At 41.3% G+C, this 20,240-nt stretch overlaps 1 protein-coding gene and 1 long non-coding RNA gene across 20 annotated transcripts in view; one reads left to right on the plus strand and one right to left on the minus strand.

Moving 5' to 3' along the window:
• LOC129392568 (uncharacterized) overlaps window positions 1–3,619 on the plus strand; it is a 6,033-nt gene extending 2,414 nt beyond the window's left edge. Inside the window, exons 2-3 of one of the 2 annotated variants that reach the window (XR_008618725.1) lie at window positions 434–1,712; window positions 1,970–3,619. This is a non-coding gene — a long non-coding RNA (uncharacterized lncRNA). The remainder of the gene's footprint in view (window positions 1–433; window positions 1,713–1,969) is intronic. The other variant, XR_008618726.1, reaches the window with a different exon arrangement.
• Window positions 1–20,240, minus strand: part of TTC7B (tetratricopeptide repeat domain 7B) — a 249,175-nt gene that overhangs the window by 79,866 nt on the left and 149,069 nt on the right. For all 18 annotated transcript variants that reach the window (XR_008618724.1, XR_008618723.1, XM_024130960.3 and 15 more), the window contains 3 exons: window positions 18,150–18,207; window positions 12,555–12,627; window positions 9,884–10,044 (listed from right to left, as the gene is read on the minus strand). Coding sequence is in view for 16 of the 18 variants with exons in the window: in XM_024130960.3 (XP_023986728.1) it covers window positions 9,884–10,044; window positions 12,555–12,627; window positions 18,150–18,207 (292 nt within the window). In the remaining 2 variants the exon portion in view is untranslated. The remainder of the gene's footprint in view (window positions 1–9,883; window positions 10,045–12,554; window positions 12,628–18,149; window positions 18,208–20,240) is intronic.

The following is a 20,240-nucleotide window of genomic DNA, read 5'->3' on the forward strand; positions in this document are numbered from 1 at the left end:
TTTTTTGTGGTACGCGGGTCTCTCACTGTTGTGGCCTCTCCCTTTGCAGAGCACAGGCTCTGGACACGCAGGCTCAGTGGCCAGGGCTCACGGGCCCAGCCGCTCCGCGGCATGTGGGATCTTCCCAGACCGGGGCACGAACCCTCGTCCCCTGCATCGGCAGGCAGATTCTCAACCACTGCGCCACCAGGGAAGCCCTCCTTCTTTTTTAAAAGCTGAATAACATTCTGTTTTATGTATGGACCAGACTTTGCTTATCCATTCATCCATCCATGGACACTTGGGTGATTTCTACCTTTTGGATATTATGAATACTGCTATTATGAACATGAGTGTACAACCTCCGTTCGAATTCCTTCTTTCAATTCTACTGAGTATTTACCCAGAAGTGGAATTGCTGGATCATATAGTAATCTATTTTTATTTTTTTGAGGAACGGCCACACTATTTTCCAAAGCAGCTGCACCATTAGACATTCCCACCAGCAGAGCACAAGGGTTCCGGCTTCGCCACATCCTCTCCAGCACCTGTTAGTATCTGTTTGTTTTTTGTTTTGTTTTTTTAAAAATAATAGTCATCCTAATGGTATCTCATTGTGGGTTTTTTTTTTGTTTTGTTTTGTTTTTTGTGGTACGCGGGCCTCTCACTGCCGTGGCCTCTCCCGTTGCAGAGCACAGGCTCCGGACGCGCAGGCTCAGCGGCCATGGCTCACGGGCCCAGCCGCTCTGCGGCACGTGGGATCTTCCCGGACCGGGGCACGAACCCGTGTGCCCTGCACACGGGGCGGACTCTCAACCACTGCGCCACCAGGGAAGCCCTTATTGTGGTTTTGATTTGCATTTCCCTAATGATTGGTGATGCTAAGAATATTTTCATGTGCTTACTGGCCATTTGAATATCTACTTTGTAGAAATGTCTATTTAAGTCCTTTGTCCACTTTTTATTCAAGTTCTTTTGCTGTTGTTGTTGTTGTGGAAAGTTGATTTTAAATAAGCTACTGCACCACTGAATCCACTCCACTTTGGTCTGTGGTGTCGTTTAGGCTGTCACCCAGGCTGTCACCCACTCTCCTTTGCCCAAAGATCCCCTCCCCAGCTTGTATCTGAGGAACAGGCATCCCTGGCTTGGTTACCTTGCACTCATCCCTCCCAGACATCCTTCAGGTTTCCAATGGATCATTTCTCTAGTTTAATAAGATGAACAGCCTCTTTCCTTGTGGTCCAACTTTCTATCAAATACAAATTTAATAGGCATGTTCATTACTCCATCACTCAGCTCAGACATAAAAATAGCCCATAACACCTGGCCTCTCAGTAATCACTACATCAAAACATTACTCAGTATGATATTTCAACTTAAACTGAGTTTCTCTGAGACTATGCGTGTTAAGTGACACAGACTGAGAAAAAGGCACAATCTTACTTGCCAAGTAATGTTTTTTTTAAACCAGGTATATATACTCCACTCAAGAAAAGAATGATCCTCATCAAGTTTTCTGGTTTATTGAAGAGATTAACAGAGGATATAGGATAAAAATCCTGTTCATCTGGATTGTTAGCTTGAAGAGAGCATAAACTGCCTTTCTCTTGTCCATGGCGGCATGCCCAGCACCTCACATGGCAACTGGAATGTGGGAAGAACGCAATGCTTCGAGGGCACAGAGGCCAAGGTCAGGCTGCCTGGGTTCAAAGTATGACTCTGCCACTTACTAGGTACACAACTAGACAAATCACTAAACCTCCCTATGCCTTAGTTTCCTTATCTGTAAAATGGGGATGATAATACTACCAACCTTTGATGGTCTCATGATGATTAAATTAGTTTAAAATATGTGAAGTGCTGATAGGAGTTGCCTGCCACAAAGCAAAGCAGTGCATAAATGCTAGTGGTTATTATTGCTAAATGAGTGAACAAATGGATGAATGAATGAATGAATGAACGTTATATATGTTCATTTCTTCCCATACAGTTAGTTCCTGTTGATGTAAAAAGCAGCACGATTGTCTGAAAAAATCTGTTTCCACGGGTACGAGAATAGAAGACCACATACAGAAGAAGAGATTGTTTTCCAATCTGGTGACTTGAGGATTTGTTTCAACAACATCTGATATATCAAAGTCATGGATCAGAAAACACCATAATGATCCCACTTGTATTTTTATCTTTGAGAGGTTTCAAAATTTACTTTTTGTGCTTTGTGGTAACATTTGATGGTTTCTTAAGTGTGTTGTTGATTTGATGACCTCTCTGAGAGCTGGAGAATAAGTGCCTGTATGTGTTCTACTTAAGTAGGAAAGAGTAAAGTTCAAATCAACTAAAAATCTGTAATTAGGAAAGTTGTACAACCACAATTTGTCTCAGGGCAAGAAACTACATCCTGGTGTGGCTGCCCTTAGCAGCCATTGGAAGGCTTGCTGAATTAGAATAAAATATCTCAGTTATACTAAAGTTCTCAAATGTGCCACCATTGGTATGATACTATCTGGTATATTTTCCAGAGACAAAAGTAACAAACTGTCAGTTCTCATTGCGATATTTTATCTAAAAATGAATAATCCCATGGCAGAAACACGAAGTCTGTGAGGGCCTGACCAAGCCCTGGCCACACTGTCTTTAGAAGAAACAATTGTTCCCAACATCACCTGGCATCTACTTCTACATTCTTGGGCCAGTGAGGAAAATTACTAAGTAAAATACATTAATCAATTAGGAAATTTTTGCAAAGCTCTGTTTTAAAAGAAGAACAATCGAGGCTCTTATACCAAGTACAGGAGATAGCGAATCTATCAGAATCTGTGAACACTGTTCAATATAAAAATGTGTACTTTGTTCAATTTTATTTTGGAAAAAACTTACAGTGTGTTAGAGACATTTAACACATAATCAGCAAATGCTAATTTTTCATCCTTTTGTTTAGGCATTTAATAGTTAAAGGGTTTAAAAAAACAAGTTTTCAACAGAAGTTAAAGGCAGTATTAGAGGAACAAAAAAAGACAAGACACATACAGAAATGGCAGACATACATTCAACCATCATTAATTATATGAAATGTGAATGGACCAGACACTTGACACAAAAGGCAGAACTTATCAGACTAAACAAAAAAAGCAAGATCCAATGATATGCCAGCTATAGAAGACATACCGGAAGAAATAATGGCTGAGAATTTTCTAGAAATGATAAACAATACAAACAAGACCAATCCACAGTTTTAAAAAGTCTCGAGCAGGATCTACTCTTAGCTGTATCACAGTGAAAATGCCAAGCATCAGAAAGAATGGCAATGAAAGCAGCCAGAGAGAAAAGACAGATGACATTAAAATGAACTAAAATTAAACCAACGGTTGACTTCTCAACAATGACAAAAGGAGCAAGATCACTGTGCTGTGAGGAAATGTGAGCCTAGAATCATAGATCTAGTTTGAAAATCTCTTTTGAGAGAAAGGACAAATACAATTTTAGACACAGGTTGAGAAAGTTTGCCAACAACAGACCCTCACTCAAATTTCTAGGGTAATCACTAAACAACAACAACCAAAATAGAATGTTTCTTTTCCAAATTAGTAAAGGAAAAATATGTAATAAAAACATAATTATTTAAAAGAAGGTAGGAAAGGAGAGGATAAGATATGAAAAAAGAGCAGGACAAATAGAAAACACAAATGAAGTGGGAGACACTAATACAAATATGTCACTATTTACAATAAATGGAAATGAACTAAATGTTCCAGATAGACTGTCAGCCTGAGTTAAAAAAAAACAAAAAAACCCAGCTATATTTAATGAATACAAGAGTGCATCTAAAATATAAGAATATATTGGGCTTCCCTGGTGGCACAGTCGTTGAGAGTCCGCCTGCCGATGCAGGGGACATGGGTTTGTGCCCTGGTCTGGGAGGATCCCACATGCCGCAAAGAGGCTGGGACCGTGAGCCATGGCCGCTGAGCCTGCGTGTCCGGAGCCTTTGCTCCACAATGGGAGAGGTCACAACAGTGAGAGGCCCGCGTACCACACACACACACAAAATATATATATATATATATATATATATATATATATATATGAATATAAAAAGTTCAAAGAATGGAAAAAGATATTCCAAGCACACACACACACAGTATGTGTGTATACATGTATATGTACATATGTACATGGCTATTTGTATGTGTAGGTATGTGTCCATCATACAAAATAGACTTCCAGGCAAAATGAATTATGCAACTACTTACATATTGATAAAAGGTTGAATTTACTAGGAAGACATAGCAATTCTAAATTAAATGCACCTAATAGCACAGCTTTTAAAATATATAAAGCAAAAATTGCTTTACCTATGTGGTAAAACAGGACAATCTACCCATCAGAGGTAGTTTCAATATACCTCTGCTCAAAAACTGATAGATTAAGTAGAAAAAAAAAATCAATAAGAAAAAAGAGATCTGAAAAGCACAGTTGATAGCTTAACGTAATAAAATATATAAAAATTTACCCCCAAATGCAGGAAACATTCTTTTTAAGCACATGTGAAATATTTATAAGTAGTGACCACATGCTGGGCCATAAAACAAGTCTCAACAAATTTCAAACTTATATTGATTACAGTCTCTGAACACAATTCAATGAAGTTAAAAGCCCATTGACAAAAGATAAGTTTAAAAAAACCCATATATTTTTAAATTATAAAATACAGTTCTAAAATAATTAATTCATCAAAAAATAATAATGGAAATTTAAGAATATTTAGATTGACACAATAACAAAAATTTCACATATTGAAACTTGTAGTTTATAGTTAAAGCAGTACATAGCGGAATATTTTATCTTAAATGCTTATGTCAGAAAATAAGAAAGGCAAAATACTAAAAAACTAAACATCCAACTTAAAAAATTAAGAAGGAAAACCAAATAAACAAAACAGAACAAACTCTAAGAAAATAGGAGAAAAGGAGTAATAGAAATAAGGACAGAAATTCATAAAAGAGAAAGTAAATATACGGTTGAGATGATTAAAAAAACTAAAGGTTCTTTGAAAAGATCAATGTTTCAGACAGTTTTCTGGCAAGACTGTTCAAGAAAAAAAAGGCACATTAAACAGCATGAGGAATGAAAAAGACTTAACCACAGATGCTGTATGACAATAAATAATTTAAAAACATTATAAACTACTCTATGGCAGTAAAATTTAGAACTTAGATTAAATGGGCAAATTCTTAAAATATATATAGTATATTAAACATAGCTTAATCAAAGAAGAAGTAGAAAATCCTATAAATAAAAAAAAATCCTGAATATCCTATAATCAGGATATCCTGATTTTTTATAATCCTATAAAAATCCTGAATATCCTATAATCCTGAATATCCTATAATCATTTTTAAAAAGCATCAGAAGTCCTTCCATGGAAAAAAAGACCAGTCCCAGATGGTTTTATAGGCAAATTTTACCCAAACTTATTATTCTAGGAACAAATAATTCAAATCTTACACAAAGATTCCAAAACACACAAAAAAGAACTACTTCAACTCATTTTATGAGGCTGGCCTAACCTTGATGCCAAAACCTGACAAGGATATAATGAGAAAGGAAAATTACAAGCTATTTCACACATGAACATAAATGTAAATGTTCTTTAAAAAAACTAGTAAACTGAATCCATTAAAAAACTAATAGATCATGATCACGTTGGGCTTATTCCAAGAATGCAAGGTTAATTTAACATTTAAAAATATCAATTAATATAACATTCACAGATTAAAGGAGTAAAATCATATAATCATCTCAATAAATACTGAAAAAACCTTTGATAAAATTCAATATCAATTCATGATGAAAAAAAAAACTCTTAGCAAGCCTTCTTGGAAGAAGGAAATTTCCCTAAACTCTTAAATAGAGGTTTAAATAGAAAAGCATGGAAGTTTTTTCAGGTAACTAGGAATAAACCTAGTAAACATCAGCAAAATCTTTATAAAGAAAATTATAAAGCTTCATTTAAAAAGTATTTCCTAAAGGCCTAAATAATTAGAGATATCTAATTTTCCCCAAACTAAGCTATTAGATTAAATGTAATTCCAATCAAAATCTCAACAGATTTTTTCCGTGGAACGTGAAAAGCCAGTTTGAAAATTTATATGGAGGCTCAGAGGCCTGAGGGCAGCCAGGATATCCCTGAGGAGCAAGTTACAGGGGTGGACTGACCTCATGTATAATAAAGTTGTAAGAATGACGATAGAGAGGCAATCACACAGAGATGGGCACCCTGAACCAATGGAACCAAGTGGAAAGCTCACAAACAGCTCCTCACACAGATGGACATTTGGTTTAAGAAAAAAGTGGCCCTGGGGAGAAACCGCAAAAGGAATCTTTTCAATATTGGACTATCTTTTCAAGTGCTGGACAATTGGGTATCCACATGGGAAAAAATTACCCTTGATCCCTTTCACCTCACATACATAAAACAGTCAATTCCAGCCGGACTCCTAGATTCAAGGATGAAAGATAACATGAGAGAGCTTGAGAAGATAACTTAGGAAAGGTCTCTTAAACTAGACAGAGAAGTACTATCCGTGGATATGATTGATACATTCAACTATACTTTAAAATTAAGAACTTCTGTTCATCATAAGATATCATTAAGAGAAAGTAAAGACAAGACACAGATTGGGAGAAGATTTTTGCAACACATATAACCAACAAAAACATTTTTAATCATAACATAAAGAAATATTACAAATTAGTATGAAATGGACAACCAGATTAGAAAAGAAGCAAGACTTCTATATGTGCTTCATAAAAGAGAAAAGCTAAATGACCAATAAACACATGAAAAAGGTGTTCAGCCTCATTAATAATGAGGACATGCAACTTAAACTCACAGTGTGATACCATTAACCAGAAACCAACAAGTCTGAGGGCACCAAGTGTTGGTGTCTGGAGTTGCGTGGGCCCCTGGGCACTGCTGCTGGAGATGTAAAACGGACACAACCACTATGGAAAACAGTTTGGAATTCTTTGGTAAAACTGAAGATACACGCATCCTATGGCTCAACAATTCGCTCCTAGGTGTCTACCTGACGAAATGCTTGTACATGGGCACCAGGAGAACTGTGCAAGGATATTCACAGCAGCATGGTTCATGTAACAGCTGAAAACTGAAAACAAGCCACATAGCCGCTTACGGTAAACTAGAAAAAGAAATCTTGGTATATTTATACAATAAAGTACTATTCATCAGTATAAATGAATAAATTGCTGTTGTATGCAAGAAGGATGACCCTCAGGAACACAATGTTAAGCAATGAAAGCGAGTGGTGTAAGGAGATCATTAAAAATTTTTTTAGAATTCAGGATGGTGGTTAACCTGTGCGGGGAGAGGTCAGGGAACAGGACAGCAGGAGTGCACAGGAAATTCACAGGTAACATTAATGTTCTTTTTCTTAAGTTAAGAAGTGGGTATACATAGGTTAGTTGTATTATTATTTTAAATAGATTTAATAAATAGTCTTTTGCTTCTACTCAATATCTAATCATTTTAAAGGATTCTAAAATATTACATTTGAAGACACTGTATCAGTAGTAATAATATTAATATGAATGCCTCTCAATTACTGAGCGATCACCATGTATGAATGCCTTCAGTGCACTGGCCAGGCCAGCTCACTGCCCCTGGGGGAGCCCCTGGTCTCTCCAGGGTTACCCGTCCTTACTGTCACCATGAAGTGATAAAAGATGGTGGTTAAGCATCTTGAATGAGTTTAACGGAGACCAAAAAGCTCCGTAATTCTCTGCATCAGGCTAAGAGGCTAGTGAAATCACTTCTTGGTTCAACAGTCAGACAGGCCTGACCCTAGAAGAGGGAAGGGGCCGAGGGAACATCCACTGCATACTCAGTCTTTGGTAGGTTATGGCTGCTGGGACACGAGAGACACGAGGACATCCCAGGCTTCCGAGAGTCTGCAGCTCTGCTGGAGACAAGCCTGTCACAAACATACGGATAATGCTACATGGCAGTTGGGACAGGTGCCCACGTAATCTTGTTTAGGTTGGTGTTGAAATGTTTTAGCCAGGTTGGGAAGAAACCATGGGATCCACTGACTATATCTGGCCCCAACTTTTAATAAAGTATTCTTGGGAGGAAGAAGTTTCCCATCACAAAGGAAGAAATACAAATATTTAAAAAGCAAGCAAGTCATCAGAGGCTCTCAGCCCTGCTGCCATATGCTTTGCTTTTTTGAGCTTACAGCTTAACATTAAAATAACAGGCTCGCATTCCTCAAATACCTCTACTGCTGTTCCTTACTTCTACTACTTGAAAAGGCTGTCAGCTGCTGTCACTTGGAGGCATTACCATATTAGCCACCACTGTTTACTGCTTACTGTGCAGTGTGGCTGTTAGTTTAATAAGCCTTCTCTCCTCTCAGATGACACCCCAGGCTGTCTACGCAAGAGCCACATGCTGGAGTCTAACATCTAACATCTAACAAACGTCCAGTGAAGGCGCTGGGCTTGGGAGGCAGGGGCAGCCACTTTATAAGAGCATTGATGAGAGAAACTGAATTCAGTTGCATCAGGCTCTACTTTACTGAGGGGTAAATGGCCGACTATTTTTGAAAGTGCTTTAACCACTTGACGGCTCCACGGGCTAACCAGCTTTGGGTAAAATCCAGAAATGTACTCCGTGTGCATTTTGAGATGCACTCCGTGAGTGAGCGGCAAAGCTCTTTAATTCACTCTGCATAAAGAGCTGAACCTACAAGAGAAATCTCTAGTCAGAGGTTTCCTGGATTATAATGAGAATTTCTCGATGGGGAGAAGAGAAGTGCCCTTTTCACTTGAAGACAAAGAAATGTTTGTAATGGAAATGTGTGAACCAATTTTCCGAGGGGAGTCTGCTGAAACGCGCTGATTAAAACCACAGTGAGGTGATGAGGCAGAGAAATAAAGCCAAGGCCGATCCACTTAAAATTTGCATTATTTCTGGAAGTGGAGAGAGCCTGCCTTCCCTTCTCCCCCGGCCCCAGGCCGCCCCCGCCCACTGCTGACCCTGCCACTTAGACAATGAGAACCTGCCAGCCTGCAGGACTGTTTACTGTTTCTGGCCACTGTGTACTGGTTACTAAGCTACTCCACGGAGGATAAAATGAGTAGCCCAAAAGACAATGTCCTTCTCAACGAAGCCGAATTAACAGGCCTGGATTCCGGGATTCAGAGGGAAGAGGTGAACAAGCAGACCATTCCAGCACATGGCAGTTTGTAATGACAATTCTTAGGTCACGAACAAATACCGCTGATTGATTTAAGGAATTCCATTTCCTAGAGAATAAACCTAAGACAGGTATCCAGATCAAAGTTGCCTAAAATATAGTAATCACCTGGAGCTAATGGGAGTCCTTTATGTAATGTGGGACAAACAAGCTATAAAGCAATGTTTCCCAAATTTCAGTCCCTGGGGTTTGTTCAACGTAGCTTTTGCCATATCCATGTATAGTAATATTTCCCTTTAAATTCCCTTTAAAACAACTCATTTAAAAATTCTTAGTCTCCCTCTGAGCAATAATTTCTATGAAATCACCCTTTGATAGGCAGCTGTATTTTCTCTAATGTACATTTAAAAATGCATAACTATTAAAGTAAAAATGTTCATCCATAATGCATTTAAAATCATCTTGTATGTCTCAAAGGTACACATTGGGAAAGAATGGATAAAGTAGTTCAACTCAGGTTGACCTGAAGACTATGTTTGTTTCTAAATATCATGAAAAAACAAGAGTAAAGGGGATTCTGTACTATTTACCACCAGGATGTGCAGGAAGGACTTAGAGAGATTGGGAGAAGAAGTAAATGCAATACGCTCTGTATGAGGAAAAACAAGTCCAGTATCACTTACATAAAATTTTCTGGATATTCACTCAGGGCCATGTCAATGATATTCAGAGCATCATGGTAATGCTTTTGTGCCGACAACAGGAGAGCAAGGAGGTGCAGCGAGTTGGCATCATCGCCTTGAAGTTGAAGAGCTTGGCGGACATACCCCAGAGCCTCTGGTATCTGGTTTAAAAGAAAACCAGAAAGAATTTTTAAACACACACACACGCGCGCAGCCACCATTTCAGTATCTGATTCTCTGTAAATATCAGGAGTTGTTTCACCGTGTGCCACACTCAGGTTTTAAGCCATCTTCATGGCAGCCCCAGGATATTAACCACAAACACGAAAACAGAGGCCCCCTTCAAGCAACAGTATGACTAATGAAGTGATACGAGAGACTCTGTTTCTCAGCATAACTGCCAATACCAAATCGTTTGCTTCTCCCTAAATAATTTGTCTCTTTTTCCACAAAACTGATTTACTTTCGATTATGCCCAAGATAATTTCACTCTACATGGAGACACGTAACAAACTGCCAGCAGTTTTTAATGGAATGAAACTGACTTCGCTGAACTGTTCTGATTTTTTAAGTAGTACTGAAATTAAAGTGCTTGATAAGTTTCAGAACCTTAAACAGAGCTTTCCAAAGGATCAGACACCTGTGATTCTTTTCAAGTCCCTTTGTCCTGCATCTCTGTTAGGCATCAAGGAACTATGCAAACAAACTAACCAACCCCACACCTTTCCAAACTACAATCCAAAGGAACTCCACCCAAGAAACAAACTGCAATGCCACATACAGAGCAGGTGTATCCAGATTTAAGTAGGACCAGATACAACCTTAACCTTCAAAATCCAACAGCTCTTCAAGACTTTCTTCAAAATCATCCAAGCACAAGGGTGGATAAAATGCATACATAATAGCTATCTGAACACCCGAGATTCTGTGCAGGTTTAACAGTACCTAGGGAGAATTAGAACCTGAAGCTGGATTTTGAAACAGGCTCAAGACTGAGGCATTCTTACACGGTCGCCCCAGGGACTCCTTTCTGTCTCCCCTCCAACTCCGGGCCCTGGCTGGACCTCTTCTCAGCTCTCCCGCTTCTTCCCCAACCCTCAGGAACCTCACTCCTTAGTAGGAAACTGTGATTTCTGTCTTTACCAAATCTATTCGTTTTCCTCTCCGAAATACCATTTTTGATGGATGTAAGTTAAAAATGCTGGCTTTCTGTTTTGAGCCGTAGAATCACAGCTATCACAGCGGGAGGAGACCATCCAGCCCTACACGGCACTTCACGAAGGCTGCTGCTGCACCCAGGAGGTTCCATCTACTGCTCCCCTCCCCAGGGGGACAGCCTGCTGTGTGAACAGCACTGGTATTCTGGGAGGGTCAAAAGGCAGGTACACTCATGATACCCGTTTTTAGGGATGACTAGCGTAATCAGGAAAAAACTGATACAGGGTGCAAAGTGAGGTCCTTAAGGGCTAGGCTGACTTGAAGGAATTCGAAGCTGGTTCCTTCATTCAATGAGTATCAGTGAGGGCCTACCACGTGTCAGGCAGCGTTCCCGCTGCCAGGGCAAAGCAGTGGTGACAGATGTGGGTTCCTGCCCTCAGGGAACCTAAGGTCTAGTGGGGAAGATACTGAACAAGAGAGCTGGGCAAGAGGAAGGAGAGGAGCAGGCTGCTACGGGAAGGGGGCTTCAAGGAGGAGGTGTGCCGAGCTCCTGGAGGAGGAGAGAGACCGGACGGTCGGTCACCAGCCCACAGGTGCCTCCGCAGCAGCTCGTGATCAGGCCAGCTGTGAGCCACACCATGCCAGGTGAGAGGACCTTCACAGACGAGCTCTCTTGGTTTCCTTGGTCCCCAGGTCGCCAAGGGGAGCTGCTTCTTGGCACCATTCCCTGGCCTCCGGGAAGTCAGATACATGCGGAGGGCCCAGGCCTGCCAGGGGAATGGCATGTCTGGGGAACTGACCTTCGATTCACCCTCCAGTCAGCACTTAGGAATGTGCTGGGGTTACCACCAGTGTCCTGCACGTGGTGGGCAGGCAGACATGGGGCCAGAGTCTCCAGAACAGCTGGGAGGGAACGGGAGGGTATGAGAATGGCACAGGCAGCTTCTGGAAGCTACCGCTGGGAAGATGAAGACCAACAAAGCTTGCCCCTCCATCAAGGAGAATACTGTCAAGTCTCCTATTTCGAGGAGCCACTGTGTGTAATTGTTCATATCTTCTACATATTTGAAATGAACTGGTCTCTTTTGTCTACACTCACTGGCATCTTCCTGTCAATCACCGATACCCTTAGGACGACCAGGCCCCACCAGTGACTAAATCTCCACCATGCAGCTCACCCCTGGGCTCTGTTAGCAAGGGACAAAGGCTCTCTGAGGACTCCTCGGTCAGGGTATACACCATGTGCTGCATCCCCTGTTGCCATCCGACCCCAGGTGGGGCCCTCCAGATTTGCGGATTTAATCTCCAAAAGCAGAGCCTGCCTGCCTTGTGTCTTCACAGCTGATGCTCCAATTGACCGAAACACCAGGGTCTTTGCTGCGAGGAGGCAGTGGCCTCTGAGGAGAGTCCCTGGCTCCAGGTCAGCCTCAGGTGAAGGAAAGCAGGTCAGCTACTCCCGCAAACTGTATCAAGACAGAACAGGCACCAAGTGTGGGAACATTGGAGAACTGACCTGTCTGGAGATGGCAAGCTGCAGAGCCAGGTAGAAAGCTGCTTGGTGATCTGTAGGTGACAGGCTGTGGGCCCTGAAAAAGTATTTGCCGCTATTAGTACATGAGAGAGGCCATTTTTATTTTCCATGTCAAACAAGTATTCCCATTTGTATTTTTATTTATACCAAGGCCCCATATTTTTTTAAAATTAATTTTTATTGGAGTATAGTTGATTTACAATGTGTTAGTTTCTGCTGTACGGCAAAGTGAATCAGTTATACATATGTCTACTCTTTTTTAGATTCTTTTCTCATATAGGTCATTATGGAGTATCGAGTAGAGTTCCCTGTGCTACACAGTAGGTTCTTATTAATTATTTTACCAAGGCCCCATATTTAATAACTATTTAATGTTTCATTTAAACTCTTCTCCTCTGTTCACGAACAAATGGCATGTATGTTTCCTCTTACCACTGTACATAGGAATGACACAGGAGCGTGTTTCTGTTTTGTTTAGCATCTGAAATGGCAGCCAATGGGCCTTGACTTTGAGAAGAAGCCCGGGGATGAAGAAGCCACAGGCCCCGAGGTCTGACCTCCCCAGCAGATGCCTCCCTTGGGCTGAGCAGGAGAGGTCCACGTGTCACGCCGGGACACGGTGAGGCTGTGAGCATACTTGGCAAGGCGACGGCTGCTTTGGTTAAGTTTTGGCTTTTGGTCTTAACACTACTTTATCCAAATTTCTGGATTTCAGAGAAACCATATGAAAATCAAAGGCCCGGCTTTGCTTGTAAGATGAGGTTTTGGTTTTTTGATGAACTATAGAGAGAAATGGAGGATATTCATTCAGTCTTTTGAAGCTTCTACTAAGTTCCATGCAGTTTAACTAATTACATGCAACCATGACATGTAAGACTTTGTGGCCAGACACCAGACTCAGTCTATCAACTGGCTTTTGACACCAATGGGAAGAGGCTATGCTGGCCTCCTACTTGACGGCAGATATGTCATTCTTGCTTTTACGTGGAAGTCAATTGTATCTTACCACAAGCAACTGGGGGGAAGTAGGGGGTGGGGGGTGTCCTCTGTCCTTTTCTTAACCTTAAGAGCAAAACTCCCATCCCTGGGGAATCTTCACTAGTAAGCTTGCCTCCAGACACGGCCTTAGGACTCTTCTCACTTTAGCCTGAGAGGCTAAGGCTGAGGATTTGCCTGTGTTGCCCTTTGAGATGTCTTATTTCTAGCAGAGGCCTACTCAGCATGCCCCAGTTTTTATTACTTGACAGGCATTGGTTTTTCCATGAATTTGTACATCAAAGAATATTTTTCTTTGGTGTTCATAAAAAGTGAGATTGGAATGTCATGGTTTCTGTCTCTCCCAATTATTCAGGGAAAATGAATACAAAATGGATTATGAAGAGACTTTGCATTTAGCATTATTTATTTTATCTCATCTTTCACAATTAAACCAGCTTTCTACAACCCTCAAAAAGAATTCCACAGAGCTATAATTTTCTCAGCACAGTTTAGATTTTTTAAAAATGAAGTTAAATCAAATCACGGTTGTTTCTACCCAACACCAACCAAGTGAAAAGCTGACAATGGTCTGGTGAACTCAGGGTGTGGATAAGAATAGTTCTGACCAAAGGCCCTACCTTAGCCTCTTCAAATGATTATTAACTGTTAGCCACAGCACTAAGAAACAAACAGAAGTGCTAGAAATCTTGGCATCACTGGGGTACATTAGGACAACATTGGAAGAATTGTCAACTTCGCTAATAATGAATATCCAACAGCCAAATTTCTAATGAGGCACAACTTAAACATACACATTAAAAAAAACACCTTATTTCAAGAATTTGACTAATACGTTAAACTGGCCACTTTAGCCTACGAAAGAAAATAGGAAACATGGAGATGCTCAAAAGAACTAGAAAAAGTGCAAGATGTTCATCTCAGGTAGACTCCAGAAAACGTGCTCCAGTTGCGCAGGACAACTTCAGCAGCTAGGCTTCCTGGGACAACACCACATTTGTATGCCCACAGAAAATGTGCTTGACAGAAATCATCAAGCAATGCAGGTGAGAGGAAGGACATTAGTGATCTTGAAAACTGCAAGCCTGCTGGACTCTGTACATGAATTTAGAACAGCGCTATGAATCCCATTCCCATGCTGTGAGCACCTGGTGAGGCTGCTAAGAGAAAATCAGAGACCTAAAAAATGTCACTACAGGGATGCTCACGAAGTGCTTCCCTTGTCAAAGCACCTCCATGCCCATTAATTCCATAGGAAAAGAAAGAATTGCAAGACACTGGCCCACCGAGGGCACCCATCTATCCACCCATCCACCCATCCATCCATCTACCCCTTCATCTATCCATCCATACATCCAACCATCCACCCACCCATCCATCCATTCACCCACCCACCCATCCACCCACCTGCCCATCCATCCATCCATCCATCCATCCACCCATCCATCTATGCATCCATCCAAACATCCATCCACTCACCCATCCATCCACATTATGCAGTACCTACTGGGATGCCAGGCCCTGTGCTAACTTTTAGGGAGCTTGGAGATGAATAATACAAGTGCCTTTCCTTGAGGAGCTCCCCCCAGCACCACAGAGGGGGAGACCTAAATGATCATTACAGTGCAGTAGGAGCAGCGCCCTGAGAAGGGTATGCCAGACTGCTACTGGAGTGCATGGGATGGACCTCCCAGATCACCTGGCTAAAACTTAGACTGCCCTGAGGTCCATCCCATCATTCTCCTAGACTCTGGCTCCAACATCCTCTGGAGCTGAACCAAGAATACAGAGACAGCTGATCAATTTTGACCCTGGTCCATTAAGACATGTACCTTGTAACAATAATAACTACAAGTTATGAAGCATCTACTATTAAGCATCTTGTTCAGAACATCAAGCAAAAGAGGTAAAGCCAGAAGTGAAATTCCGAGGCCTGGTCTCTCCACCGTATCACCCTGCTGCCTTATTTAGCCAATTCTCCTTGAAGTCCCCTTCAATCCTGATTACAGTAGACATGGGATTAGTGTATCATTATGTTAAGAAAGAAAAGTGCAAACCTGGTTAAATCTATTACTCAGGGACCTCCTATTACTTACACACATAGGATGACCCACTTGTCCTGGTTTGTCCTGTATTTTCCTGGTTTTTGCACTGAAAGTCCCATATTCTGGGAAACTGCTCAGTTCCCAACAAACCGGGCTGCCTGATCACACCATACCCACAAAATATACCACATTCAAACTTAAATTCAAGCTAGGAGTGGGAGAGGAAAATAAAAGTGAGATTGTGTCTCTTCTACCACACTGAGTGATAAACACCAGTGACACCACGCCACCTCCTCCTTGTGGAGCAGCCCGGATTCCTGCATGCTGGGGGGCAAGTCACTGAGACATGCGCTCGACTGTTTCCAGCCTGGCTTTTCTCTGTAGGATGTGAGAGCCCCCAGGAGCCACCACTGAGATCAATACAGCATCTTAGAAAGCTTTGCAAACAACAGTTTTTCTTCACTATAATTTTGTATAGGACATATGAATTGGTTCAGCCTCTTGGGCTGAGCTTATGAGTGTATGAACAGCTGAGGGTCTCAACATTAAGATGCAATCAGCAACTGGGATGTCTTCAAAAATCACCTCTCTGAATCCAGGAGAGAGCAAACCTTTTTGAATTCTGACTCCAGTCATAATTGAGTTAATTTTCATACGCTATATCTGCAACCTCACCACTTTTTGAGATACACCGTTTTCTTTTTAAACAAAATTTGCTAAACAACAGTATTAACAGAATTGTGGGAGAAGATTTAAAATATATAGTAGGAAAATATTTCTCATCCAAGTGATTTTTAAATACTCATTTACATGTAAGAAGTAATACAAGTCCTTCTTATTTACTTAAAATCTTTCCCTTATAGACTTTTGTATAGTACACTAGGATTATCCTAGTTAATGTGTACTTGAAACCAAATATTTTTATTACTTTGAAAAATATCCTTAAATACACATAAATCCAAATTTAGGTTAGCCTTCCCCAATGTAATCACGTAGGTTAGTAGGATTTTATTCCGCTTTATTCCCATATGAACTAATATTTTAAAAATCCCTTTGAATTAGAAACTAAGCAAAAGAAGAACAAAAAGAAATTCAGGCCAATGGAACAGCTGTTATATAACATGAAGTTATGAATTCTGTGGCTCAAGGCAGACCACCACCATGGCTGTTTTTAGAGAGCCAGTAAGATGAGCTGATTTAAGAAAAGTGAAACAGTGAAACAGATGTAATGACCACTTTCTTAGGCATCCATGTGTGGGTTTTACAAACTAGGACTGGAAAATTTAAAACTCCAAATCATTTGAAATGGAAATGCTTTCCACACTCCGTGCTGAAGAACATCAACAAAAACTTAGCACAGAGATAGGAGGTCTGTTTGCAGCTGTCAGTTGGTACCTTCTGTCATTAACCAGTCTGGGACTGGCAACGTGAAGGAGCTATGGGAAAGCCTGCTAGGAAATGGAAAGAAAAGAGATGAAAGTGTTTCAGACTAACTGAAACCAAGCGATAATGATTTCGTGAAAAAAAGGAGCATGTACACTGTGACAAATCTGCAGGCAACCCCAGTTCTAAGGAAAGAAATCTAACAACGGTTATTAGGTATTGAGAGGTCCTCGTAAAACTTTTGGTTAAGTAACTAAGTTTCTAATATAATTCCAAGAAATCAAGTAACTCAGATATATTTAAGGTGACAGGATCAATACCAATTCTAGATTGGACATCATGGGGCTATACTTTCAGACAGTGATTCATGTTAGTGATTTATTATGCGTGCAATAAGAATAAAATGAGGGAATTGTGGTCTAGTAGGTACCAGAGAAGCCAGTCAGCGTCAGAGACCTTGACCTTCCTGACTTCAACAGCTACAGGACTCCGGCTCTTCACCCCTGCATCTCGGTCCCTCACCTGCAGCGAACACGTGACTTGTTCCATCTACCTTATTGGTGTGGGGTGAGGATCAAGTAAGGGGTGTGAGAGGCCACTGTGGCCTACAAGCGTTCTCTAATTATAAGGCCTTCTCCTAATTTCATGAAAGGTACAGTGATGGAGCCAAGCATAAGGTATTATGGACCATGGAGGGGATGGAGAGGCCAGGGACCTGCCGGCCTGACTGTCTTATAAGTATTTCAGAGACTGACCTAAAATCTGGCCTTTTCATTTTGTAATATAAAAATCTGCAGATTGACATGTTAGAAAAAAAAGGTTGCAAAGAATGGTCCTTTTTCTAGATGATAAAAAATGTCTTTAATAAAAGGAATCATCTCCCTAGACATAAAAAACTACCTCTCTTAGAGCTGAAATCGCTTTATTAGGAATGAATAAAACGTGCCTGAATGAATAAACAGATCAAGAATGCAGATTTACATGGCAACAAGTGATGCAGCAAGTTTTATACTGTCTGTTCGGTACTCAAGAGGAAAGACTCCCAGGGGTAAAACACTGTTTACATAATCTTTATAAATATCTCTTCTTTTTATACATATCATACTTTGGTGTCATTATGTACAGCCGAGTGAAAAGATGAACTCCCACTCACCTCTGAAATGCAAGAAGCGCCTTTCTCTGTAGGACCTCCTGCATCCCTCGCAAAGAAGCTAAGAAAAGGGTTCAATTAGTCAGTGGCATGGGAGATCAGGGAGTTTCTGACAAATAGAAAACTCATCACCAAAACTAAACATTTGACTGGATTAAGAGCAACAAATTCTGGGAGCTTATGTGCCTAGTCCTGTCCCAGGCACTGTCGAGGATGGGAAACGAAGGCCGGGTCAGCCTGAGGCCCTGGCACTTGTTGGGCATAACTGTGGAACCATGCCAAGGTGAGAGTGGGAGTTGGCTGGTCACTCTTGGTACCCCCAGGAATAGCAGCCTGTCTTCAAAAGACCAGCTGGGAACTCCAGAGAGGAAAACATTCTCAAGGGCAGGCATGTAATTCACGGGTGAAGAATGGCTCTGCCAGAATGGAATAGAAGAGATTCAAGCACCAGTGGGTGGATTAGATGGCCTTCAGAGTTCCTTCTGGCACCGAGAACCAAGGACACTAGCCTGATGCCGTGGAAGGCCAGTTTAATTCACGGTGGCAATGGCTAGGACCTTTAATACCTTGATGTGAACACCAGGGACAGACAGGGCAAACCCAACACTGACACTGGAAAATCAGCTCAACACTTCCCCTGTAGACAGCATGTGAGAAATGCCACCTTAGAGTCTTGTAGAAACTAAAAAGGTACTTTTTACTGGGACAACAGAAAAAGTCCTAGAGGAACCTGTTTATGGCTGCACCTGGAGATGGTCCTTATCTAACAAATCCAACATGGCAGATCCCATCCTGACATTGCTCTGAGGATGGTGGAAGGCTGCCCAGAGCTGGATGTAGCTGTAAGCCATGACTAACTTAGAACAACAGTGAATGAGCTAGAGGCACGCAGAGAGCTGTGCCAAGTGAACCACGGATAGAGATGAGACCTAGCAGGGTCACGTGACTATCCCAAAATTACAGGGCTAATTAGGAATAGAGTCTCAACTAAGAAGTTATACGGATAAATATATGGTATTAAATTTACCCTTCACTGAAAGCCTACTACAGTTAAAAAAATGTTCTGGGTATTGCCAGTATATCAAGTGTATATGAAAAATTAGCAAAAAAAATCCATGATTGAAAATCAGTTGATATGCAAAACTTCTCCAGGGTCTTTGATATTTTAGGGCAGAGGAAAGAAAGATTTGGGGTAACATGTAAAATAAACTATAGCAAAATTACAAAGAGGGCTTCCCTGGTGGCGCAGTGGTTGAGAGTCCGCCTGCCGATGCAGGGGACGCGGGTTCGTGCCCCGGTCCGGAAAGATCCCACATGCCACGGAGCGGCTGGGCCCGTGAGCCATGGCCACTGGGCCTGCGCGTCCGGAGCCTGTGCTCCGCAACGGGAGAGGCCACAACAGTGAGAGGCCCGCGTACCGCAAAAAAAAAAAACAAAAACAAATTACAAAGAAAGCAAAAGAAAATGAGTACCATAAAAGTCAGGGTAGTGTTTTCTCTTATGGGGGCTTGCGATTGGGAGGGGCACGGAAAGGGCTCCCAGGTAGCTGGCAAGGTTCTATGTCCTAAGTAGGGCGGTGCTTATAAGAATATTTTCCCTTATACTAATTCACTGAGTTGGACAATCATTTTTGAGATTTGTTTTTGGTATTTGTGTTACATTTAACAACAAAATGCAAAAGGAATAATAGAAAGAGTTCAGAAAAATAATTTACCAATTTATCCTTTCTGCAAACATATAACTGAAAACTCATTAAGTATAGAAAACATAATTAAGATATATTTTTTTAGCCGGAAGCCCATCCACCAAAACAGTAAATACATCCCAAACGTGTAATGTCACTGCATGTGCTATGAGCCGCTATACTACACATGTACGTATCTGTGAATTAAAATGTGCAAATGGGGACTTCCCTGGCGGTCCAGTGGTTAAGACACCGCACTCCCGCTGCAGGGGGCATGGGCTCGATCCCTGGCTGGGGAACTAAGATCCCACGTGCTGCGTGGTGCGGCCAAAACATAAGTAAATAAAAAAGAGTTGTTTAAAGAAAAAAAAAAGTGCAAATGGAGAAGGGGCAGGTACTGATAAATCAAG

Source organism: Physeter macrocephalus, chromosome 11 (assembly GCF_002837175.3).
Source record: "Physeter macrocephalus isolate SW-GA chromosome 11, ASM283717v5, whole genome shotgun sequence".
NCBI classification, from domain to species: domain Eukaryota; kingdom Metazoa; phylum Chordata; class Mammalia; order Artiodactyla; family Physeteridae; genus Physeter; species Physeter macrocephalus.